This window comes from Miniopterus schreibersii (assembly GCF_964146895.1).
Source record: "Miniopterus schreibersii genome assembly, chromosome: 17".
NCBI classification, from domain to species: Eukaryota; Metazoa; Chordata; class Mammalia; order Chiroptera; family Miniopteridae; genus Miniopterus; species Miniopterus schreibersii.
Genome location: NC_138117.1, coordinates 1190931 through 1216523, shown reverse-complemented (window position 1 = coordinate 1216523; position 25593 = coordinate 1190931). Strand labels below are relative to the sequence as shown.

At 46.5% G+C, this 25593-nt stretch overlaps 1 protein-coding gene across 10 annotated transcripts in view; it reads left to right on the top strand.

The window, feature by feature from the left end:
- RALYL (RALY RNA binding protein like) overlaps positions 1-21094 on the top strand; it is a 217575-nt gene extending 196481 nt beyond the window's left edge. For 7 of the 10 annotated variants that reach the window (XM_081116309.1, XM_081116308.1, XM_081116310.1 and 4 more), the window contains 5 exons: positions 3516-3563; positions 6396-6559; positions 11358-11471; positions 14361-14533; positions 20114-21094. In XM_081116309.1, the coding sequence (XP_080972435.1) occupies positions 3516-3563; positions 6396-6559; positions 11358-11471; positions 14361-14533; positions 20114-20131 (517 nt within the window). In that variant the 3' untranslated portion in view covers positions 20132-21094. The remainder of the gene's footprint in view (positions 1-3515; positions 3564-6395; positions 6560-11357; positions 11472-14360; positions 14534-20113) is intronic. The other 3 variants (XM_081116311.1, XM_081116313.1, XM_081116315.1) reach the window with 1 other exon arrangement.
- Positions 21095-25593: the final 4499 nt, after the last annotated feature.

Below are 25593 nucleotides of genomic sequence, written 5' to 3'. Positions count from 1 at the left end.
ATCGAGAAGGCTCCAGTAATAGTCATTATTGGCAGGGTGTCTGTTAAGAAGCCATTAACATGCTCCCTCCTTGTGTTAAGTTTATTAACATTCTTCAGATTATATTTTAATGAAGTTTCATAATGGAAAACACAAGAAATGCTTTTGTGTATTAGTCTACTCAGACGAAGCTGGCTTTATGAATTCAAAGGGATTAGAGAAAATTGATCTCATATATTGCAAAACCCAATAAGTTGTAGTGATTTCTTCTATAAATGAAAAAGTTTAAATGAAATTCCAGGAACATTACTAGGTCTCATTTAATCTTCAGTAATAAAAGAGAGAGAGAGAGAGAGAGAATGTGACTCTCAACAATTACTTCACCAATTCTGGTTTCTCATTAAGTTTTGAGGGAATCGGAGCAAATAGAATAAAGGTACATTGAGAAGTGGAGTAAAAGTCATAAACATGTACCGGATTTAAAAATGAAAATACAAAGTATTGGGGTTACATGTTCAAAACCTTTGTTCCATTTTTCTAGAAAGTCAAGTGCCTGCCCCTTGCCACTGACCTTACCCCCAAATGACAGAATCTTTGACATTTACTGGACTTGGTTTCCTCCTGGACAGTGCCCTAGACAACCTAACTTACTATCCTTTGGTCTTCAGTGGCCTAAGAGCCAGATCGTCACACAGAATTACTGCAACAGAATTTGCAAAGGTTTCTCCCTTAAAAGCCAAAAGAGATTAGCCTCAAGCATAGCAGCTGCCCTCTTGGCTTATGAGGGGCAAAGGGGATTTTTTTTTTTTTCATGTGAAAGACAAGGTGTTTTCCTGGCGGTAAAATTCTAGGATACATAAAATACCTTCGAAACTTCACTGTGACTCCTTCCTGCATGTGCCAGTTTTGACAGCTAATTTCCAGTAGAGGTTTACGCAGAAAGAAAAGGGAGGGGTTTTTATGAAAGAGGTACAATCTACGGGGGAGAAAAAAATGACAAGGGATTGAGGCAGGCGGCAGGGACGCCCAGGAAGGCGTAAGGGACACGGATCCGACGAGCCCCAGGTGCTCTCCCTGGATCTCTCCCACTCCCTCGGAAACCCAGCCTGACTCACAGCTCATGAGCTGAGCCAGCAACAGCCCTGGCCTGTCTGCGAAAAGTCTAAACTACCAAGACGAAACCGGCTTGTCGTGATTACCAAGCCCTTTCATCTCATTATTAACCTGACAGGTAAAACTGAGTTCACGGGGCGGATCGTGGGGCTCGGAGGTCAAAGAACTCGGGATGCTCAGCTGTCTCCTGTTCTCGCGCACACGCCCTTGCAGTCAGGATGGAACAAACGTACGCGGATTGGACAGGATCATCTAAGAGGCCGCCGAGAAAAATGAAAACGGATTTTTTTTTCCTCATTTTTAAGTTTCCAGAAGGCTGTTCAATTATCGAAGTGTCTCCTACAGATTGAAGACCTGGGAGCGGAATTGCCACTGCGGCCGCCTTCGGACTTGCATTAATTGGTCCGTGGTATCGTTTCCTTCTTGCTATTAAGCTCTCCTGTCTGAGGTTATAATATGAAAAAGAGTCTCAGGAAAAAGATTATAAAGCATAATTAACCATTTCTCAAGTGTCTGTCCACAGATGGATGGGTGTAGAAGGGGTGGCGCCTCTACAACAAGGGGACATTATCCAACGTGAGACAGAGCATCCTGCCACTGGCGACACCAGGGATGGGCCTGGAGGGCACTGTGCTGAGTGAAATAAGTGAGACACACAAAGACAAATACTGTATGATTTCACTTATATGTGGAATCGGGGGGGAAAACCTCAGAAACAGGGTAGAATCATGCCAGCAGGGCCTGGGGGTAGGGGAGATGGGGAGACGCGGGTCAAAGGGCACAAACTTCCAATTATAACATGAAGATATTCTTGAAAGTAAACATAAGATGAAACAGTGATTACTCATGATAAATGGGAATCAAAGTAGCATAACTTTAAACAAAAAGTGGTGCATATCTATATACATATTTATACAGTGGTATATTATTCAGTCATAAAAGGGAATGAAATTCCCTTACCTGCCACAACACGGATAAACCTTGAAGTCATTATAACTGAAACAAGCCAGATGGGAAGGGAGGAATACGGCATGATTCCACTTACATCATGAACCTCGAGCGGGCAAATTCACAGAGACGGAAAGTGGAATGGAGGTTGCCAGGGCTGGGGGGCGGGGTACAGAATTTCTCTTTGGGGTGATGAGAGGTTCTGGAAGTGGGCAGTGCCGATGTGTGTGCAACGTGCGAACGTAGTTAACTGCACTGAATTGTATACTTAAAAGGGTTCAAATGGTAAACGTTCTGACGATTAAAGCAATGAGTAAATATTTAAAAGAACAAACACTTCCTGCAGAGCAGATGCTCCGTTCCCAATGAGAGTACATTTCTTCACCTTGGGGCGGGTCACAGTGTCAGTGTCGGGGGAAGCTCCAGACCTGGGTTCGGAAGTTCCCCAGTCTCAGTTCTGTCACTTCTAGTGATAAAAATTTGAGCAATTGCCCTGGCAAGCTCCGTTGGTTAGAGCATCGTCCCAGTACTCCAAGGTTGCAGGTTTGATCCCTGGTCAGGGCACATGCAAGAATCAACCAATGAATGTGTAAATAAATGGAACAGCAGCTCGACGTTTCTCTCTCCCTTCCTCCCTCTCTCTCTCAAAAAATCAATGAGTAAAAAATTTTAAAAAGATTTGTGAGCAAGTCACTGAAATCCTTTACGCTTTAGTTTCTTCCGGTTACAGTAGCCAACAGAGTTGTTTTGAGGACAAAATTGAAAGATGCATAGGAAGTGCTTCATAAACTCCCACAACCCTGCCGTGCGTGGGGCAACGTGCGCTTTACGTTCCTTGAAGGTGCTTCGTCATAACGATCTGGTCACTGCCATGCACTCTTTAGTTCCTCTTTAAATACCGTATGATATTGTTCTTAGTGGTAATATCCAGCCAAACTGCCTTTTAAATTTTTTTCTCTATGTAAAGTATTGAATCATAGTTTTTAGAACTAAACAAGCTGAATTTCTGAGGAAACCACATTCCTACTTACCATTGTTAGAGGGACTGGGCACTAAGCCTTTTCATTTAGGCTGTTTCTGTACCTTTGGTTCATTGTTTGGCCTCACTGTACACACCTTAGGATGAAGAAACAGCTACGTTGTATCTTGTCTAAAAAAAAAAAATGGGCTTCAGTTATATTTAATGACAAGTATTTTAAAAATGTATTTTGCTGCCGGCTCTCATCTTCCATTGCAACATTGTCGGTCTCTACACTGTCAGACACAGGACAGGGCTTTGACGTGGCGTGACGGCCAATGAAATGTCATCTCATAAATCTCTTCAGATACATAATTGCATTGGAAAATAAGTATTTAAAAAGTGACGCAAGTTGCTTGCTAGAACATCATCAGTGAGCACCAAAACTCGGTGTGGTTGATCAAAATCCAACGTGGCTGCAACAAATGCCAACTAATTCTTTTTGTCTCCTCCTTAGTGGTTACGTCTTTGACTATGATTACTACAGAGATGATTTCTACAATCGGTATGTAAATTCCTTGTCTTTGTTTCCCTTTGATTTAAATGATCATTTAAGTATTGTGTACATTTCATTCCTGGTATTATTGATTGATAGGTTTAAAATAATATTTTATAGTAAAAAAAAAAATGCTAAGTCCCCCAAAATCTGATTTAGATAGTTTTTCCTCTTTTCATTGTACTTACAGATATATGGAAAGTACGACTTGGACTTTTAGGACATCAAAGGCGCTTAAGCCTAAAATTGGGTGTCTGATATTTGGATAATATTTTAGAGATTTAATCAGCCAATATTACTTTCCAGGTCTGTTGTTGACTTAGAATTCCTTCCGACAGAGCTTTGTAAGCTCAGGAAATGACTTCAGCCTTCTAAAAGACATGTTTCATATGACACACCAACCGTGCTAGGTTGGTTAGATTCGGTGAGATGTGCTACACACTTGCTCGGCACAGTCGCGTGGGACCAGGAAAGAAAACCACGCAAAGTGATGCTAATAATAGTGGAGAAAACAGGACTTTCCATTACCTTTTGACCTCGTGTAAGTGAACAGCAAAGAAGCTGCTAGAGTCGCAGTTCATGGAGAAACTCTAGATTGCAATTGTTTCAGGCCATTGGGTGTTGAGCACAGGCTACATCCGTGACGACTGGAAAAACATTAGCAAGTGGCAACCTCTGTCATTATGCAAATTAAATTACCAGCTGGAGGAGTGGCCTTCCCCTGAGAACGTCTGGGAAGGACAGCGTGGTACAGGTGAAAAGGGCGAGATTTGGAGGCAGAAGACCTGAGTTGGGGGCCCAGGTGTGCCTGTGTTGACGGCTTAAATTTGGGCAAGTCACCTCCCCCCTCTTTTTTGCAAGTTTCCTTAACGGGCAAAATGACTCAACAACACCTACACTGCAGAATTATAAGACTTAAAGATTCATTTTATTACTCTTCAGATGTGCTACCTTTTTAATTACCCAGAGCTATCTACAAACTATAGCAGAGAGCAAAGTTGTACAAAATATAAACAGGATGGTAAGGTCAAAATATTGCAGGGAATGTCATTCAAGATGTCGGTCATCTTGCCGTTTATTAAAGGCCTGCTCCAGGAGTATTTGCACAAGACCTGGGGGACAGAGGACGTCACTGAAAATGTTAGAGAAATTAATGATGAAAAACAGAAAGAGAAATTATTCATCTCCTGGTCTCAAGTGAAGGGAGTCTTTAAAAAACTGTTTTCTGATCATTTGTAACCAAAAGCTTATCTGATGTCAGGGTAGAAATTATAGAAGAATTTATGAATTCTGAGTCGTTCAAACAGTATAAAAAGAAAGATATACTAAAAGGCTATAAAAGTCATTTATGTGGATTTCAAATATAGCCTTGTTTAAAAATAGATAGGCACCTTCATTTGGTTCGATAGACGGTGCGTCTGTCAGAAGTTAAGCAGCACTGAAGAGGAGAGTTCAAGGTGGAATCAAGGTTGAATCCGGTCCCCTGGTCATTGATCGTACATCTGCTGAAAGGCCCCAGTGCGAACATGGTCGAGGACCTGTCCTCAGGGTCTGGCTCCGGGCAGCCCACTGATTCAGCCCCTATTGTCCCGTCTCCTTCTGCACGTGTAAGCGATGTGCAATTTTATGGAAGAACCTATTATGGGAGGTTTTTTTAAATCTTTCTTCCTTCCTTTTCCCAACTCTGACTTTCATACCAGATTGTTTTCATTGACTGTTTTGAAGCAACTATGAGAACGTAACCTGTGAATCGTTGTCACTGTAAATACGCAACAATCCCCAAGTCGGGAACGCTGTTTTCTGTACAATGCATAGCGCAGGCACTTGTGGTTCACAGGCAAGTAGTTGGAGTAAATGAGTAAATGTGCCCTCATTTTCTCTGGCCTTATACGCTTCTCAGATGTGCCAAGTCACACAAACATGTGCCGTCTGCAGTGCAACCAGCAGGAAGCTGTTGAATCTATGACTTGCATGTTTGTACAAACGAGTAGATACCAGACTCTTACTCCTTTTGCTGTTAACTGGAAATGCGTTGGTTGTGCTGCCTCTCGATTTTCACTTTCTAGCAAAAGCTCTGAGGGTTTTATTGGTATTTTTTTTCCGGTAGAGAAATTTTCAGTAGCTGACTACACCAATATCTCTAGTCTCCACTTGTGCATCTAACAGATGGTCAGAGTAGTAAAGAGATTTCCTAGTGAATATTCGCACCAGTGCTTCTGTCAGCAGTTCTGTCTCCCGCTGGCGTCATTTCAGTCCAGCCCAGGGCCCTTTTCCCTACAGGGGGGCCCTGCCTTCCTTAGAAAGTCCCTGGAGAGAGGTGCGCACCTCATTGATTCGTCTCTCACAGCTGTGTTCCTTAAGCTTGTCTTCTCATTTTCTCTCCTTCTGAGCTATTTTCTGATTGGACAATAATTTTCTTTGCTTTGTTCCTGGTGCTCCGAGACCTTGTCTTGTTTTCACAGTAGTGTGCTAACAGGTGTCTGACAGGTAAGAGGAAGATATCTGTTCCTAAGAAGGGTAAATCTGTCAGGTCAGGCAAACACGTACACTTGGGAACCAAGATCAGCACAATGTCAGCAAGTCTGATGGTATATATGAGATTCCTACCTGGCGAGCGAGTTCACGCTGGACAGTCAGATCCTACTGCCCAGGAAGCATAGGCTACATTGTTATTTATTTTGAAAAATGAACCTTCCAATCGATACTGTTTCTGAATATTAAAGAACAGTGATAACCAAAACATTTATTGAGGTTTTCTACAATGCCGTTCTCTCAGTCACTTCCCATGTTGGACGGACGCCGACGCATGAGCCAATCTTCCCACATGTGTGTTCTGTGCAGGTTGTTCGATTACCACGGCCGCGTGCCTCCCCCGCCCCGCGCAGTCATCCCACTGAAGCGCCCCAGGGTGACCGTCACATCGACTCGCCGGGGAAAAGGCGTGTTTTCCATGAAAGGGGGCTCGAGATCTGCCGTAGGTGGGTCCTCATCCTCAGGCTCTAAATGTAAGCAACCTCCTCTATCTCCTTTTATAGAAGGGTGGGGATAAGTATCATTGTGTGAAGGCCTGTATTCGATAGTTAATCAAACAAGTGTGGACTGTCTGCTACGTACAAGTACGAGAGAAACAGAAAACGGGTAAGAAATGGCATCTGCTTCCCAGCACAGTACATTGTGGGGGAGACAGACACAAGCATAACTGACAAAAACCCAGGACCAGTTTGAAAACTGTTTTATCTGAGCAGGTAACGAGCTGTTTATTAGGGTTTGGCCAGTGACTCAGGATCTGAAAGAATTCACAAGAGAAGGGGTGCAGAGAGGAAATTTATTTTACTTCCCAAGAGAGGAAAGGGCCAAGTATTGCTAGTCAGTGCAGGGCAGGGAATAAAGGGTGGCCTGCTCTTTTAAGCAGTGGCTGTTGCTAAGCAACAAGGAAGGGAGGGGGTTTGGGCTGTGTGTGGAAGTTGAGCAGATGCCAGGGGCTGTCTTGAAAAGTTACAGTTTGTTTGCTTTCCAGGAGAAAGCCCCATAGATGTCCTAGGGAGGTGTCTTATCCATATTTTTCCCCAGCCTGTAAAACACGCTCAGAGCAAAAGTTATGAAGACTTCAAAAGAGGGTTATTTGAAGGGGGGGAGGAGGGAAGGGAACTTTCTACTAACTCAAGACTCCTTGGTGGGAATTATCCCTGAGCTGTGAAAACAGCCGGGAAGAGGGGGATGCAACAATGTAGCCTTGAGAGTTGTGAAAACAGCAGGGAGGAGGGGGCTACAACAATGTAGCCTTGAGAGTAGCTTATCTTGTCTGCAGTTTGAACAGAGGGGCTGTTTGAATCAGAGGAGCCAACAGTCTTGGGACTTAATTACCAGGTGTTTCTCATAAATTGTGGATGGCTACAGCAAAGAAAAAGAGCGGTCTTTTTCCTATCTTTACGCTGTTGGCGCACTTGGCTTGTGACACATTAAAGTCCTGAAATAGGACGTGTTGCTTTCAGTGAATGAACGATTTCTCTTCTGAAGAGAGTGCGTGTACCACCTTTTCAGAGGAACACTATACAAAATTTGTGCATCTGCGAGTATTTGAAAATGCATTAGGGTAATGAAGACAGGCAAACTGCACAGTAGAGACGGAAAGAGTGTGACTCGCCATCCTTGTCTAAATCGTTATGGGAGTTGTGTGTCTGAAAACACATTTCATGTCATGAAAAATGAAATTATATTTACATAATTTTCCATTGCTGAAAAGCAGAGACACAAACTTCCTAACTAAACACACTTCTAAATGTTTACAGAGACGGATTCAGGGAAAACTAATTTGTTGTTAGAATGCTGTTTCTAGTTCTTTGAGATTACATTGTAACAGAGAAGAAGCAGATGGTAAGGAAACAAATTAATAGTACAAGGAGATCTCACTATGCCCCACAGGTGATTAACATAAATCGAAATATTTTTCATCCCATAAATCAGAGCGGCACACATTTTCCTACACAGGCAGATAGCACCGTCCCCTGCGCCCGATTTCCTATCTCTCATTGCAGCAAAAGTCACAGACATCATTTTGCCGACGGTATCCGACTGTAATAACCTTTGTCACCAAATCAAGGAGCTATTTAGAGAGAGCTGCTCTGAAATGATTTAACATGGCTTCTTTTTTCAAACTAAAATCCTACAGTGACAGTTTAGGAAAAGTATTTAAGATGGTCTATGTGATATGACCTGACTCCTACTTTCCCTAGTGCCTAAAAACAAGCTAAAGAAACATACCCTAGGAACTTTGTTAGGTGGGTTTTTTTTCCATTTATCATTTTGCTGATCTTGAAGAATTATTTTAAATTCAAGGCCTATAACCACTCATCGAAAAATAAATTATTAGAGTCAACTGGGCAGGCATAGATTTTTATTATGACAGTATGGTTCTTTTATTTTTTAAGTTTACATATTATTTCTTTTTTTACCAAACATGCAAATAGAGTTGCATAGTTAATAGTCGGTGTGTTTTCTTCTTTCTTTCTTTTTTTCTTTTTTTTGTAAAGCTTTTCTTGTAGAATTTATCGAGAGGAAAGGAGTAAAAGCCACTTTTCCTTGGAAGATAGTATCTGATGTCATCTAAAATACATGTTATGTCTGCATACTCAAATACTAGGGCAAGCCCATCTTCTGTGTTAATGTTAAATACCATCTCTCACTGGTTACCCACACATTTATTACCCCACCTTTGCCATCTCCTGACTCACATACCCAGTGCTTCCATATCACTTGTATTTGGGTATAATAGACATCTCACAAGTAACAGGTTTAAAACAAAACTGCTAGGAGCTTGGGACAGTTAGATCTAACTACTGAAGTTTGTGAATTTTGCGATTTAAAAATCACGAATGTGAGAGTCTGAGGAAGCTGTGTTACTTCCCAGTCTGCTCTCGCTTCCCTCCCCTCCCCACCTCCTCTGCTCTCTTTCCGATGATCTGAGGCTCAGCTCTGATCTGAGGCTCAGCCCGAGAGACCTGTAAGGAAACGGTCACTCAGAGTGTCACCTGAAAGGTGCGTGGAGGGGGCGTCACAGTGCAGGCAACACTGGAGCTGAATGTTTAGTGACCAGAGGGCCTGTCCCAGGAGGAGTGAGCGTGTGGAAACCACAGAAACAGAGGTTCGGATGCCTGAAAACAGGACACACCCAAGGGGCGACCAGCAGCTGTGCCCAGAGCCTCAGACCATTAGAAACACAGGGCGGAGGGGCGAGGGGAGGCGATTTGGAGCCCACTGGGAAGTGAAGCAGCTTTCTCAGAGTCTCACTTTCGTAATTTTTAAATTGCAGACTTCATAATCTTCAGTACGTAGACCCAGTGGTCCCCAGCTCCCCGCTTGTCTACATCAGGGGACTGAAAGTGTTCGGTACTGTTCTTAGTAAGAGAACTACTCCTGACTCCCTCTGTCTAATACTCCATATTAAATACAGGCGGTGCAGTCGATGTGATGTGTCTTTAAACACAAGAAGGTTTAAGTAAAACTACATAACGTGCTTTCATCAAAGGGAGAGAAAATCATTCTTCAAAGCAGAATCCATTCAAGGTTTGACAGGTGATGTTTTTAAAATTGAGCTGCAAGCCAGCGCGGCCGCCTGTGTGTCCTTGAGAGACACAAGGCGATTCTCGCCTCTGAGCCGCACTCTGCTTTCATTTGGGGTCCTCGGAATAGGGACCCTCCACGGGGTCCCTGATTCCTGCAGCTTTTATTTTGCAAACGACTTTGCATTATAAGTAACAATCTGTTTTTTATGAAAAATTTATTCTTTTATAATGGAAAATGTTTTCTCATTTTTATATTGGAGGAAAAAAAATCTGTTCTTTGAGCGATTAGTGTATATTAATGCATAATTTATCATATATATTACGTGATATATCTTAGTTGACAAATAGCCCAATTTCAAGCAAGCATAGATTGCCTTTAGTTTTTATTATTTATAATAAATTTCCTGAAGACTAAAGGCACAAGTTAAACACTCGGTTTCTTCCGAAATTTCTAGGGAATATCTCCAAGCTGAGACCATTATAAACTTGATTGGAAAAGTGACAGAGGGAGAGTTGTTGATTCAGGACCTGCCCCCGGACTTTAGACAGAAGGAGGGAGAGAGAGGAGGAGAGAGAGAGAGACAACATGGATTTGTGGCTCCACTTACTGAAGCATCGGTCGGTTGATTCTTATGTGTGCCCTGACCAGGATCGAACCCACAACCTTGGAGTATCGGAACCACACTCTAGACAACTGAGCTACCTGGCCAGGCCCTGTACCCAGACCCGAGCGTAGCTCTTCGCCGAGGCACAGACACCCCAGACCCAGCAGATGGCTGCTCCAGGCAGGCGTAGCCGCCCATAGTGACAGCTTGGACATCTGCAGGCTCTGGTTTCCGTGGGTTCCTGACATTTCCAGGGCTTCTCATGAAAGTGAGAAGATGAGGCAGTGCTGTGAATTTTTCGGAAACATAAGCGTCTTTCGTGTCAAGGAGTGTTTGGTCCATATGAGGTGGCCCTTTCCTTTAGGATGATAGTTGATAGTAGGATGTTTGTTGTCATTGATTTTTAACATCCTTACTTGGCACCGTGAAAAGTTGTCCATCTTATGTTAGTCCCATTTTTATCTTTAAAACCATAGCAAATAGCAAAAGCCTGGAATGGAAACAATGAGTGTAAAAATATTAATGGGAACAGCCGTGAATTTCCTTTCCCTCCGGCATCAGGGTTTTAAGAGAGGCCGGCACAGCCCAGGGCCTCCTCCTTTCTCCCCTCCCTCCCTCCCTTCCTTGTCAAGTAGCAAGAGTTCTGTAAATTGGGAAACTTCTCTAGCATCTAAGACATTTTAGAGAATAAATGTGATATCCTGGTTTCAATCAATCACCAAAAACCTGGATTAAAATACCGGTGACTGTTAAAATGCGTGTTACAACACAGCCCTAAAAGTAGCACTAACACGCCTGTCGGGATCCAGTCCTCTCTCAGGCTGAGCCCATCTGAGACGCACTCAGCTGCCTGCAGGACTGGGTGGAGCACCCATTTTCCATAGAGCACCCCTGGACCCCTGAGTGTCTGCACCACCTTTGGTGGAAGGCCCGCTGTCAGATGCTCGCCTCACGGGCGTCGTATGGGATCGAGTCCTTGAACCCAGGCCCTCTGTGGGCAGTGAGGCCCTGCGGGGACCTGAGCGCTTCCCCTGCAGCTGGAGAGCCTCTGGAGGAAACCGGGGTGTCCAGAGGCACGTGCGGAGCCCTGGTGCCTTTGACGCTCGGTTGCTTTCTGCCCCTTCTCCCCTTTCCAGTGAAATCGGATGAGCTGCAGACAATCAAGAAAGAACTAACCCAGATCAAAACCAAAATCGACTCCTTGCTAGGGCGCCTGGAGAAGATTGAGAAGCAGCAGAAGGCAGAGGCAGGTGGGTGAGCCGGGCCTGTGCCTGCTGGCTTTGGGCGAGACCAGAGACCCTGTCAATCACCAGATGGGGTGGGCCCAGGGTGGGACTGGGGCCGGACTGGGGCCGGGCTGGGGCGGGGCCAGGGTGGGGCTGGGGTGGGGCTGGGGCAGGGTGAGGGGTGGTACTGGGGCAGGGCCAGGGGTGGGGCAGGGGGGACTGGGGGCAGGCTGGGGGCGGGGCCAGGGTGGGACTAGGGAGGGGCTGGGCGGGACTGGGGCGGGGCCAGGGTGGGGCAGGGGCGGGGCTTCCCAGAGTCCATCCCAATGCCCCTTGCAGCCTGTTTTTGTCCGGCTCCTTGCAACCATCCACTGAGTACAGGGCAGCCCACCGTTCAGCCAGCACGTTCACACACTTAATTGCCAACTCAACCAATTTCCAGTTACATTAATGGTAATAGCTATGCAGCAAACTGAATTTAATAAAAATGCTTTGAGCGTAAATTCCAGCCACCCTAACTTGTTTTCTGAGTCATGCCTAGCTGTTTGAAATGGAAACGGAAAGCACAGGAAAGATTAGTCAACCATGAGGACTGAGGTTTACGATCCATTCTCAGCCTGGAGGCTTGTTAGCCCCCGAGGCTCTTCCCCAACACAGAGCCCTCACCTGTCACTCCCACTCCCTCCGCTTTGACGTCATGGCTCAGCTCCAGCAAGGGCCCCAAACTAAACAGATGAATTCATTCTTTTTTTTAAAAAAAAATGTTTTTATTGATTTTGTTTAGAGGGAGAGGAAGAGAGAGAGAGAGAAACATCAATGATGAGACTCATCGATCGGCTGCCTCCTGCAGGCCCCCGACTGGGGATGGAGCCCGCAACCCGGGCATGTGCCCTGACGGGAATCGAACTGTGTCCTCCTGGTTCACGGGTCAACGCTCAGCCACTGAGCCACACCGGCTGAGCCAGACTCATTCATTCTTGAATTTAAAATGCTCTCGTTACTGAAAGCCAGAGCATTCTTGGTGTGTCAGATTAGGCCTGTTTTTTACAGATGTAAGTGGAACCTCGGTTCTCCAACTTAATTTGCTCCAGAAGGCTGCTCAAAAACCAAGTCATTTTTCCCCATTAGAAATAATTCAAATTGAATGAATCCATTCCAGACCCCCAAGTGATTCCCTGTTTTAACCTTTCTTATATACAGTACATGTCTAATGTACTGTTTATTCTATAAATTAACACTTTAAAAGCAAAAAGGACATGAAATGTAAATGGAAGTTTAAAGGGGTAGAATTGTCGAGGGAGCATTATGTGGCAGGGAGGTGAGACGAATGAAACCTAGCAGTTTTGCCTGTTTGGGGTTTTTTGTTTGTTTGTTGTTTGTTGTTTTGTTGAAATATATTTGACGTATCACATGGTGTAAAATAAGGTGCAGGACGTGTTGATGGATACATTTATACATCGTAATATGATGGCCACTGCAGCTTTAGTTAACTCCTCTATCAGGTTGCACAGAGAGCGTTTCTTTTTAGTGATTGGAATAATTAAGGTAATTAAGAGTCTCTTAGCAAGTTTAGTGACTGTGAAACAAAGTTGTTCTGTATTAACTATACTGTGCGTTAGGCCTACAGGGCTTATTTGCTACTCGTTGCAAATTCCTACCCTTAAAAACATGTGTCCTATCCCCCCGCCCCCAGCCCCTGGAAACTGCCATTTTACTCTCCGATTTTACTAGTTTGGCCTTTTAGATTCCACTTGTAAGTGGTATTATCCAGTCCTTGTCTTTCTCTGTCTGACTCATCTCTCTTAGTATAATGTGCTGTAGATCAATAGCAGTTAGATTCAGGATGTTTGGATCTATACCTTTTGCCTAATTTGCCTTTTTTTTTAATCCAGTTTCTGGGGTCATCGTCTCTAGATTAAACCATTTTTTAAAAATCTAACTCCCTCTTCCCCAACTTAGATGATAATCTTCTAGATTTAGAAAAAAATCCTGGTGACGTTTTCCCACGACCGCTTTAGAACCTTTATAGGACCCCCTCTCCCCCCCGCTTCGTTTGCTGAGCACGTATTGTTTGCAGGTCACTCTGCTGGACACCTGGAGTTGCTACTCCAACCCCGGGAGTCACGCAGCGCGGACCTAACTGTAAGAATGGGGAACCTGAGGCCCACGGAGGGGTCTCATTCTCTGCCGGCTTCACAAAGCTGGGAGAGGAGGCGGCTCCGTGCCGAACCCAGGCCACTCACCCCAGAACTCGAGTCTCGGCCGGGCGGTGAAGCCCGCCTGCCCACAGCATTTAGACTCAGATTTCAAGGGATCGTCCTCACAGACGCGGTGTCTGAAAGATAACGCACTGCCCGGGTGCTCTTTCCCTCGTGAGTTTTTGTCTTTTTCACTCAGGTCAGAAGTCGTCAGTGAGCTCTCTCCCCCTCCTTCCTCGAATGAACGAGTTTGGGGGTTTTCCGATTTTGCTCACCACCCCCCCTTTTTTGGAGGTGTATTTTCTCCTGAGAGGGATCATCCTTATTATAAAGTAGGTGTACAGTTGTTCATATGGAAAATAATACGATAATTAATAAATAACAATACAAGAGTAAACTAAACCTACCTTTGCCCCACCCTGGAGAGCCAGAAGGATCAACCTACTTATGTAAACCTTCTTTATCTCCTGGTACCATCTGGATTCTGTGTTTTTTTTCTAATTTTATTAAAAAATAAATAGGCGGACACATAAAATAGATATATGTACATAATATACACGAGTGAATAAAGTCCACTGACATATAACCGGGCCTTATCTTCCCCACACCCCTCCCGGTGCGGTTTGCCTTCTGTAGACTGTTTCTTTTCAAGGTTTATCCAAATGGCCCATGAGAGACCCGAGGTAGTAGCCGTTTGCTTTCCCCCCCACCCCAGAAGCGCAGAAGAAGCAACTGGAAGAGACTATAGAGCTGATCCAGGAGGAGTGCGTGTCCGAGAACGCAGACCGCTCTCCCGAGGAGCCTGCGGAAGGAGGGCCCGATGCAGACGGGGAGGAGATGACCGACGGCGTAGAGGAAGACTTCGAAGAAGACGGGGGTCCCGAGCTGGTAGGAATGAGGCGTTCGGTGTCCACACCCGGGGGGAACGGCACCAGCACCTCAGCAGTTCATTCAATGCCCAGGGCTAGTTTCTTTCTTCCCTGTGTCCGTCCAGTGCATGAATCAGTGGGAATGTTATGCGTGAGGCGAGGTATATTTAGGGTCCCGAAAGGAAGACTTTCCTTCCCAAATGCTCCGTCGTGAAAGGAATCTTGTGTTTGTGCAATTTCACATGAACTGTACATGGACATGATGTCCTGGTAACACGGCGATTTGCAGGAAGGTGCCTGGGCCCCCCTCCTCTAACGGCGCCAGTCGCTGTGGTTGGCTGGCTGCGGCCGTTGGACGTCCAGCAGTCCTTCCTGCACTTGCTCAGGAAGGTGACCCTCTGGGTTCAAGGCCCGTCCCCTGTCGCCGGGGCCTGTGCTACTGAACAGCCAGTTTTAATGAGTCGGGGACTTAGCTGGGACTTGGGTCTCCACGTGCTTTATTCTCCCAGGGTTGCCGTCGTTAGGTTCTCACTTCCAGGTGCCCTTTTCTGTGTAAAATGCCAGGGACTTGGAAAATACATGCTGATGAGGGTGCTCGATCTCATGTTTTATCAACCATGAAATTAAATATGCTCTCCTAAGGGACTGGCTCATAACAATGATGAGAGGGCACGTGTGTGTGTGTGTGTTGCCAACTCTCGAATATCTATGGAATGATCATCGAACTGGACTGGTCCCGGGTAATATCAGACCCTAGTTTGCTATGATACCTAATGTCACTTACTGATGTTGTTGTGGTGGTTGTTGCTTTGCCATGATAACCACCCTCCCAATAGTTTTATTTACGTAGCTCTGTACTGATGTTTAACATCCCAGCTCTGCTTAAATTGCAGAGCACCCTCGCTTAAACTTCCCCAAGATGAGCCTTTAGCAACCACTCTTATTTCTACGAAAGTCTGCGTCGGTTTGGGAACTCGGCGTCTGTGAGAAGCTGGCTGGTCAGTGTGGCTGAAGCAGTTCTGAGGCTGGTCCCAGGACCGATGGGCAGAATCCCGTCGGTGGAAGCTTGTTGGAAATGCAAATTCTCAGAAACAAAACAGAGGCTCGGGCTCTGACCCAGACTCACTGAATCAGAAACTCGGAGGGTGGACCTCAGCCATGTGTGTTAACGAGCCGGCCTGGTGGTTCTGTGTTTCCCCGTGATTTTGTGTTTTCTGGGAACTCTGTGTTTCCCAGAGACTCTGTGTTTCCTGGGGACTCTGGCGCCCCTGGAAGTTTGGGAGCCACGAGACTCAGGAACAGGGCCCTGCAGCCCAGATGCAGGTAAAATCACCAAGGTGCTTTGTCATAAATACCAGGGACACGTGTCTCAAGCTGTAACAGTAAAATCAAGAGTCCTTGGGGGTGCCGCCCAGGCAAGAACCCAAAGAGGTTTCCATGTGTGGCCAGGGTTGAGAGCCCCGAGACAGAGCTCACGGTCCGCGAGGAAGGAGGACACAAAACCCAGCTCAGCACCGTTAGCTTCAGGAAAATGCCAGTTTAACTATAATAGGTGACAGTGCCCATCCCCAGGAGGGCCAGAGCCGACTGATACACTCAGGTGCTGGCTGAGACTCCCCAACACGGCCACTGGGCAGGAAAATGTCTCTCTCCAGCTAGACCAAGAGCCCCTGGCGGGCTCGATGGCCTCTTGGTTCGGGTCCCTCATGCAAAGCTCAGTGTCCAGCACGTGGCTGGGCACGTGGGGTGGAGGGATGCTGATTGCTTGGTGGTCCTCGGTGCCCCGTGTTATACCTGCATGGGCATCTTCTTCCTTCTTCCTCGAATACCCTTCCCCACTTGTTATTTCGTTGGACGGGTTGACACATCCCATGTCCTCAGGACCATTGGCACCTGTCATGAATTCGTCCCTGTCCGGACGCTTTGGGTTTGTGTCTCTCCCTAGACCATGCTCTGTACGTGTTTCATCTTACTTGACTCGCTCTGTTGTGATCAGTGACTTCCCTTCCTTCTGGCTCACTGGTTTGTGACTTTCTCAGGGCTTATTTTATTTGGGACTTTTCCTTCGTGTGGTGCTTAGCGCATGTTCATTAATATTTGTTGATGAAAGAGAGGAAAATGTCCTCAGCCTACCTCACCCGGTGAGCCCCACCTTTATTTTTCAGCACGTTTTATTGTGTCTGGTGATCAGATCAGGCTCTAAGTATTGTTTCTGTTCGCGTGCCCTCTGCGACTCAGGGTGATTACACAAAGCCGGGAGGAAGGAGCTTTCATTACAGCTTCCTCGCCGGGTGGCTGGGGCAGCCGCCTGCGTCTTGGAGGCACTGAGGGGCTTCACCCAGCACATCAAAGGCCACACAGCGGAACTGACTCCGTCCTGTGGCTGCTCAGTGGTTCCGCATTATCACCTCCCGTGAGTGATAAAAATGCAAATTGGAAGCAGCCTGAATTTAGTTAGCACAGCTAGAGCACCCAGTTACAAAACAAACCAGAAAATAAGCCTGTCTCCCACTCCTGAGCTGTCATTTTTAAGCCCTAACGGTCCAAAGAAAGCTGGAAGTCACACGTTCATAAGAAAAGGAACCTCAGAGAACCCAGAACAGAAGCGTGCCCAGAACTGAGGCCACGATCCCAGCTGCAGCCGGGAGGGCAACGCGGGCCTCAGGAAACGGACTCGGGAGCCGAGGGCTTTGACGGGTGAAAAGTACCGTGGTTGGTGTGCGGTTTCCAAACTGCCTCTAAGGATGTCAGAAGTCTAGCGTCATAAATCTAGAGTATAGATGAGAACAAAGTAAAATATCTCCACCGTCCCATAGCTTCTACACAGAGACACAAGAAGAGAACAGAGCAGTTCTGATGTCCCTTGCAAATGAGAGGCTGTCCAAAAATAAGCCTTAAATATAAAAAAAAAAGAAAAAATCTTTTTCTAGAAATGTTAGAAGAAAATAGAGCAATCCGAAGTATGAATGCCGTCTGATTTCAAAAGGCTCGCTATGAAAGTTGTTGGAGAAATAAAGCAATTCGGCCAACAAAAAGAACCTACCCGACAAATATAGAATAGAAATACGGTTTTTTGAGTAAACATTCGCAGATTTACATGCATTTACATGCACGTGACTACAACGTTCATGTCAAAGAGACATCGGACTCAGGAAGTCTTTAGTCAAGATTGCAACAGGGAGCCTTCGCCACAGAATCTGTGAGCGTCTCCGGAGTTGGCTGAGGGGTTTCTCCTTGTGTGGAGAGGCATCAGCAAGGCTGCGGTGAACCGGACGTGGGGAAGTGGGCGAACCGGTGCCGTATTGGATAGCAGACCCTGGGACCGGCCCTTCCAGGAGGGGCCCTTCCAGAGGGCTCTGCAGGGGCTCAGGCTGGTGGGCCAAGGTCCGGAGTCCTGGACAGAGAGGAGCTTAACCAAAGTTTGGTTAACAAGCATTTTCTTCTCCTTGGTCAGCAAAGATCAAACAGTACAGCTAAGCACTGAGGTGGCCAAGAATAGATAGGCATTTGGAGGGTCTGTGTCCGGCCATGCGAGTCTTATCTGAGCCACATGGGAAAGGATGGTTCTTTGCAGTAAACCATTTCCCGGAATAAAAAGGGTGGAACTGGGGGGCGGGTCTTAACCTTCACTGTTTCTTCAGGGTCACGGGGCAGGTAAAATTCAACATTATCATATTTCGGAGAGGTTATTTGGCCCACGATCTTGGCGCTCTTTCTCCCTACACTGTAAACATCAGTGAATCAAAAGTGAGAGAAAGGACCCAGATTCACTAGGGCCTCCAGAGAGACCCTCGGAGGAAGGGCTGGGGGACACTGGTCTCTCTGCCTTTCAGACGCGGAGAGAAGCGGCCTCATTCCCCCTTAAAAGTGCAGCTGTAACTTGAGCAGTTCAGTGCGAAGGAGGGTTATTTAGGTTTCAGATTCAGACGGAGGAGCCTTTGAACAGCTGCAGGACCTCAGGCAAATCCCGAGTCTCTGAGGCTCACTTCCCCACCTTCCAAAGGAGGCCTTTGCAGGTTCTAAGAGGATTAAATAGGATCGTGTTTATAAAAACCTCTGCCATGAATTTATGTGAATGGCAAACTTAATCTCTCCCCTCGGGGAACAGAATTTAGTGGAAATGCCGGTTGTAGGAAATTTTAATAACTTTGAAAGGAAAAAATGTAAATGATTTGGTTACACTATTTATATGGGTCCCTCGTGAAGTTCGTTGTGTTAAAATCCCGGCATATTCTATTAGCCCCGTCATCTCACACAACAATAGGCGATGTTAAAAAATGCTAGCTTCTGCACGGTGCTTTTAAGTAAAAATAGTTGGAGCAAATAACGTAAAGCCCGAGGCAGGCTCTGCAGGGAGGTGAATATAAAGCACCTGAAAACCAGAGGAAAGAATTTTATTTCCACAGGAAAATAATTCTGAGATATGTGCGCACGTGTGCGTAGCAAAACTCGCCACCTATTTCTGTAAATGTTTCCTTTTTTCCCATCAGCCATTCATGAGAAATAATTCATCAGTTGCCTGGTAGGTGGAGATGTGCTTCATTTGACTTTAAAAGGATCATTTTAACTGGAATTACCTCCAGTTTGTGGGGAAACGTAAAGACTGCAAATCGCATCGGGTAGAAGGGCAGTTGTTACACCGGCACCGTAACCATGGAGATGTCACCGGGCATCGCAGACCTTTATCATCCACATGTTTCCTTCCACTTTTTTTTTTTGCTGTTTAGAGATGCCACCTAAAAATACAGATTATCTATACTTTTTAAATCACTTATTAGTTATAAATCTCCATTAGAAAAAAGAACAGAAGCGTTTCTGATCGTAAAGAGGTCGCAAGGCTTCTCGGAAAAGTACGCTTTTCCGGTAGAGCGGTAGGTAAGGAGTGTTCGCTCCTCGCGGTGCTGACCCGGGTTTCCGTCAGATGTATCGCTGCATGAGGTTGAAGTTAGATGTGCTTCCCCTGTCGGTTAGCACCACCCCTCTCACCGCTGTCGATAGAAGTCAGCTGCACGGTTCAGTCCCACCCAGGCTCGCCCGAGTGGGGAGGCGGAGAGCTGGGAGCATCCGTCTCCAGGAGGGTTTGTTTGAAGGGCATCCCAGCTCCTCTGGCACAGCCGGTAGACCCATCCCCCTCTATCGAGGACAGGGCGCAGGTAGCTTCCCCTGTACCAGCCAGTGGGCGCCGGAGCGTCTGCCATCCTTGAGAAAATGGCAGCAAGATGCCGGGGCCGCCTCTTCCAGGAAGACCACCCGTGGTCGCTCCTGTTAAGACAGCGAAGGTCCCTGAGCGGCCCGCACCTCTTTCCCGAGTCCAGGATGTCAGGCGCTTCTGCTCTGGCTTGGACTAGAGCTCGGCTGAACGACAGTGGCCGATCTCAGCCATGCAGTTAGCCGGACTTGAAAAATCATACTCCTCATGAATGTCGGTGGTCTTCATGTCGCCTTCGACGACGGATCTGGGAACCCAGAGCTCCCTGAGGACCGAGCGCTTCCCTAGCGGTGGCCTGCCCGGCCTCGGCGTCTAACTTACGCGTCCGCGTGCTCCCGGCCGTGAGCCACAAACCCGCGTGTCCTAAAATACTTGCTTTTCTTTTCTCAGTTCCTGCAGATAAAGTGATCCGAGCGAGGGAGCGGAACCACGGACAGGAGAGAGGCTCCGACGGCCCCCAGGACTGTGAGGGAGGCTTCTTCCCAGAGACAAGCGTCTTCTGTTCAGTTTATATAAAAACCCAAATCAGTAAAACGGACAGCGTTGTTCAGTCTTAGCGATTCCATTTCCTCTGCGTTCTGAGCTGTATAATGGTCGGGTTTTTATGGTTTAGGTTGTAAATGTGCGTTTCCCTTTGCTAATTATGTTTGGGGGCGGGGTGGGGTGGGGTTTTGGTTTTATTTTTTTGTCTTAAAAATGTCTTAAAATGTGAAGGATATTATGAATGGTAAGGGAGACACTATATACAAATGTATATTTGTAAAAGCTATTTTTATGATTAGCATGTTTTACCATCGATCGTGTATAAAGTCGGGTGATGTTGCCAGTCTATGTTTAAAGCTTATTTCCGACGATGTTGTGTAAGAAAAGATGCATCATATGCTAGTTTTTGTAATTTATTTTTAACTTATCGTTTAAAGCACTTAAGATCATATGGATAAAATACTTGAAAGGTTATATTTCTGCCCCCTGTAAGCACCATTTCTACGAATAAAGAATGCAGCTATTCCGGATGGGATGCGAGAGCTAAAGGACTGTGGGTCGACCCGCGAGTCCAGTCGCCCTCTGCTCCGCTGGACGGACGTGGCCCAGCTCCACCCAGCGCGTCGTCGGGCCGGGAGGCCGCAGGGACGGCGTGAGCGCCAGCGCAGGTGAGCAGGAGGGAAGGATCGTCTGGTCTTGGGACCCAAACCTTTAGCTGAGCGCGGACATCACTTCATCTCCTGTGACCGGGAGCTCGCCGTCCCGGCGTCGCGAGTGTCCAGAGCTCTTAGCTGTTGTCTTGTGCTGTGGAAATGGAGGACCCTGACTTCACAGACTGTAGCAGAATTCAGCATATAATTTCTTAATAAATTCTGTTTCTTTTCACACAAAGCTGGCGTGTAGCCTTCTTTGGGGAGCCCTTCCTTGCAATATTGAGTTTGGGTTGTTAAGTCACTGTCCTGCCACAAAATCAGCGCCGTCGTGAAAGCAGCGTGACTTACATGCATGTCATGCGTCCCGGATGCCCACGTCTTCATGGAGGGGCTTGTGGGACGCGTGGATGGGCCACGGGATAGGAAGCCGGGTGGCGGCCCCCAGTTCCGACAGAAGTCACACTGGTTGACGCGTCCACAAGACATGCTTTTTCATCCAAATATAGAAATTTTAAGAAAATTATTCAGGATAGAAAGCAAAACTATGTCCATATAGGTATTTATGCCCAGTTCAAACTCTACCCCTCAGTTTGCCAGTTTCTCATGAAAGAAGAGTGTCTCCATCGTTTTACTTTCTATCCAACCCCAGCGGCTTCCCCGCTCTCTCCCGCCTCCCGAATCTCTCACCAGCGGATCTCACGGAATCCCCTTGCGTCTCCCCCTTGGATTCTCATGGATCAAACAAGGTGCAAAACTGCCGTCTCCGGAGCGTTTTCTCAATCCTTTGAGATTTTGCTTCCCGGCAATTGTCTTCAGTTTGGCTCAAATAAACTCATAAAAATTCTCTACAGGTTTGGATGTTTCTTACATCAACAGGTTCACTCACCTGACAAACAGCGACCGGGCTCCCATCATGGGTCAGGCCCTCCTCTCGGTCCTTAGGATGCATCCGTAAACAAAAGAGGTGAACCCTCCCCCTTGGCGAAGTTTAAAATCTTGATATTTATCTGCCTAGCCCTATGGAAACGTAGTTAGTCGATTCTTCAGCCCCGAATCTAACAGAGACTGGCGAGGTGACAATTCTTTCCCCCCTTTGGAAGAAAACTATGATCATCAGGCCCACAGGTGTGACAACCCTTCCAGGTGGGGACCCAAACCGAGGTCCTCCTGCCTACGGCTGTTGGCTTCCCATTAATTTAAGAGTAAAAGCTAATTCATATCAAACATGGCCATTCTTAGGAGACATATTAAAGGTAGAAGCCCAACTTTTAAACATTTGAAAGACTTTTTAAAACAAAAAAATTTCAAATGCACGCAAATGCATTACAGTTGAGACATCTTGACAAGTCACGATTGCTCATTAACAGGCGAATCAAGCCATATAATGTATCAGCTGACAGATGCACAGTCTGTTGTCCGTGAAGCCAGACATTTCAAACTCAAAGGCAGGAAAGTAGGGGCATGGACCCCTCCCCTAGCGCTGGTTGGGAGAAGAGCACCTCCTGTCCAAGGCCGACACAATCTGTCAGCTTCCACGCTGAACAAACCGACAAAGACTTGGGAAAGGGCCGGGAAAGGAGGTCAGCGAGCTTCGGAGGGAGACGACCTTTAAAATGCTGACTCCTCTGGTTGTCTCTCGCAGGACCCCGCCTGGCTGGAAATGTCCTGCCTGCTCGGTTTTCATTGTCATTTCTAGCTCCTGAAATCATTTATTCTCTTGGCTTTTGTGTTTTTTCAATGAGTGAAGAGAACTCTTTCAGTAGCTGAAACGGATTCGCAATTCTCCCCTGGCCAAGCTTCCTTAGCAGCAGTAACGTTGAGATTTTATATATATATATATACATATATATATATATATATATACACACACATATAAATATATGCATTTGGTTCTGTTTCTATGGAGAACATTGGCAAACACAGTGCCTGGTCTTTGGGGGGTGAAAGCTGGGGGGAGGAGGACCTGGGTAAGCATCTTTAGTCAGACATACAATCTGGTGCACAAATATATGCTGAATTACTCTGAATATATGAAAACCACCACCTGGTTCTCCTACGTCTTACATTCAGTTCCCAAAAGGGAAAGTTATTCATTATGCTCAGGTCCCAGGCAGGGTTTAATTTCTTTCTCCTAAGCCGTCCGTGAATATAAATCACTTTATTAACTCTCCTTGTCTGTGAAATAAAACAGCCGGATCCCTCCAGTCCACTTCCAAGGCCTCCGGCCTGTACTTCCATTAATGGTGTAGTAAAATTTCACTTCTGTCTCACGCTCAGCTTGTCGGTCCCTGCAGAACTTCGCCCTCTCCCGTGGCACCTCGTTAAAGAGGAGGACCGGGCTCCCCGATGCCCCTCCCTGCCGGTTTCAAGGTTAGAATTAGCCGAAAGCGGAACTCGGGCCAATTTCAGGAGGTTGAAGGGAGAGTCTTCATCGTGGCCACAGCTACAGCGGCCCCAGCGAGCCCCACCTGACCCTTCGCCCCGTACCCCGTGCTTCTAACAAACCCTTCTCCTTTCCCTTGTAAGTGTAACCGTCCTTCCACACGTCTGCACCCTCTACTGCAGGATAAATTCCCAGGAGGGGGTGCAGGTGGCACATGATCGATTCTCTCTCACTTTCGCGCTCTCCTCCCTCTCTCTCTAAAATCAATAAAAACATTTTAAAAAAAGAATTATCCACTTATTGTGGTCAAAGGTGCGAGGCAGTGACCAGGTGTTAAAAAGTAATCCAGCCCGGCCGGCGTGGCTCAGCGGTTGAGCATCGACCTAGGATCCAGGAGATCGCGGTTCGATTCCGGGTCAGGGCACAGGCCCGGGCTGCAGGCTCCTGGGTCCCCAGCAGGGGGCGTGCGGGAGGCAGCCGATCAGTGACTCTCATCATTGATGTTTCTCTCCCTCTCCCTTCCTCTCTCCGAAATCAATAAAGATATATTAAAAATAAATTAATCCAGGTTTTTGGCGACATTAGAAGGTAGGTTGTGTCGTCAAACCCTTTTGAGCAGCACTGAGCTTTATAGTTCTTTATAATGAATGTTCAGGTTTTTTCAGAAACGGTTATATGGAGGTTATGTAGAAATGTAAAGCAATTAATTAATGAGTTTAAGTGGTAGATTATCAACTTCCGCTTTGGGGACAAAATTTTAACTTTCACTAAGAACTGAAGAAGGGAGAAGGCCGCCCAGGGCTGAGGTGTCAGGGACGGGCCCCTCGTGCCCGAGCAGGTGAGGTGGCGCAGCTGGCAGCCTGCTCATGAGCGGTGGCGAGTGGGGGCCGTCATGACGCAAAGCATTGGAGCTCTGTCTGCAGATAGACGCTGCTTAAAAATACCGATGTTTCCTGTGACTAAGCGTTAACTCTCATCTATAATTAGTAAAAAATGTTGCTTGCGTAGTGCGCTGTGGGGACGAGCAGTTGCTTCGCATTGTTAATGGAGTTTCACGTCACTTAGTCTGGGTAGAGAGCTTGCTGATTATTTATTCCTATTACCTGTGTCATAGTTACTGGGTCTTACTCTAGAGTCTCTGGTTCTTATTACATTAGATAGTTTTGGAGCTTTATGCATAAAATTCAGAAGTTATTTTGTTTTTTTACTGGTTTTGGAGGAGAAACGAGAGAGTTTTAAAAATACTCTTGTCATTTCTATATTCTTTAAGGAAACTAAGCATATAATCTTTAAGTAGCCGTAATTGGTTTTTGTAAACTTGCTTTTTTAGGGAAAATATTTTCAAGTACAGCAGATAATTTTGTAAAAATAGAGATGAGTGGGCACGGAATGATTTGCAAAGTCAAGTTATTTATTTTTTTTACCACTCAAAGAAAGTATTTTCAAGTGAGAGAGGTTTTTCCCTTTTAAGCCATTAATCATAAGCAAGGCGGCAGAGAGCAGCAGGGAGAGGGGTTGGAGATTAATTTCTGTGTCCCAAGGAGCTCTGGGAGTTTCAGGGTAAGTGTGAAATCACAGCATTTTAAATAAAAGGCCCCGTACGTGCACCTTGGTTTCAAAATTCCTTTGGCAGCTTTGGAAACCTCATGGTCACTGATTAATTGAATTTCGAAATTAAAGGGCATATGTTTTATCTAGAGTTCTTTCATTTACAATTTAAGCCATGATTCCGAAATTCAGCAAACCTGCACAGGCACGTACGGTGAACGCTTGGAAACCTGCTTGTCTTTCTCCTGCACGCTCCTCGCTGGCCTCCTTTTACGGCCCGGGCTGCGCTCTCCGAGCTCCACCGTGACCCGTAGGGGAGGTCCCATCACCGTCCCTCCAGCTGGTGCCCGAACCGCAGGGGGCCTGTTAGGTCACCAGACAAGGCCTGCAGGGGAAGGCACAGGTGCCATGGCAAGGACAGCAAGGTGGCCCAGTGCCACAGGATGCACAGGATGAACTCGGGCAGGAAGAGGGAAGCATGCCGCCCGAGCGTCCAGCTTTGCTCATTCGCTAGATCTTAACCACACCGTGTGTCCACAGAGCAAAGCAAGAGGGCCTCCGTGTTGACGCTCCTGCAGAAAGATTGTGTGTGTGTTCGCGTTTGGGCAGTCATCCCGAAAAGGAAAGAAAGGGGGGCAATGGGTGGAAATCACAGATCCAGATCCAGACTCACCTGAAAAGAACTCGAGAGAGCTGCCAACATGGGATACGGCGCCCCAGGGGCAGCATGTCCATCCCTGGCGGTGGGTGAGGGGAAACGAGAGTGGCGACTGTCTGGGAAACTCGGAGCTCTTTGTTGGGAC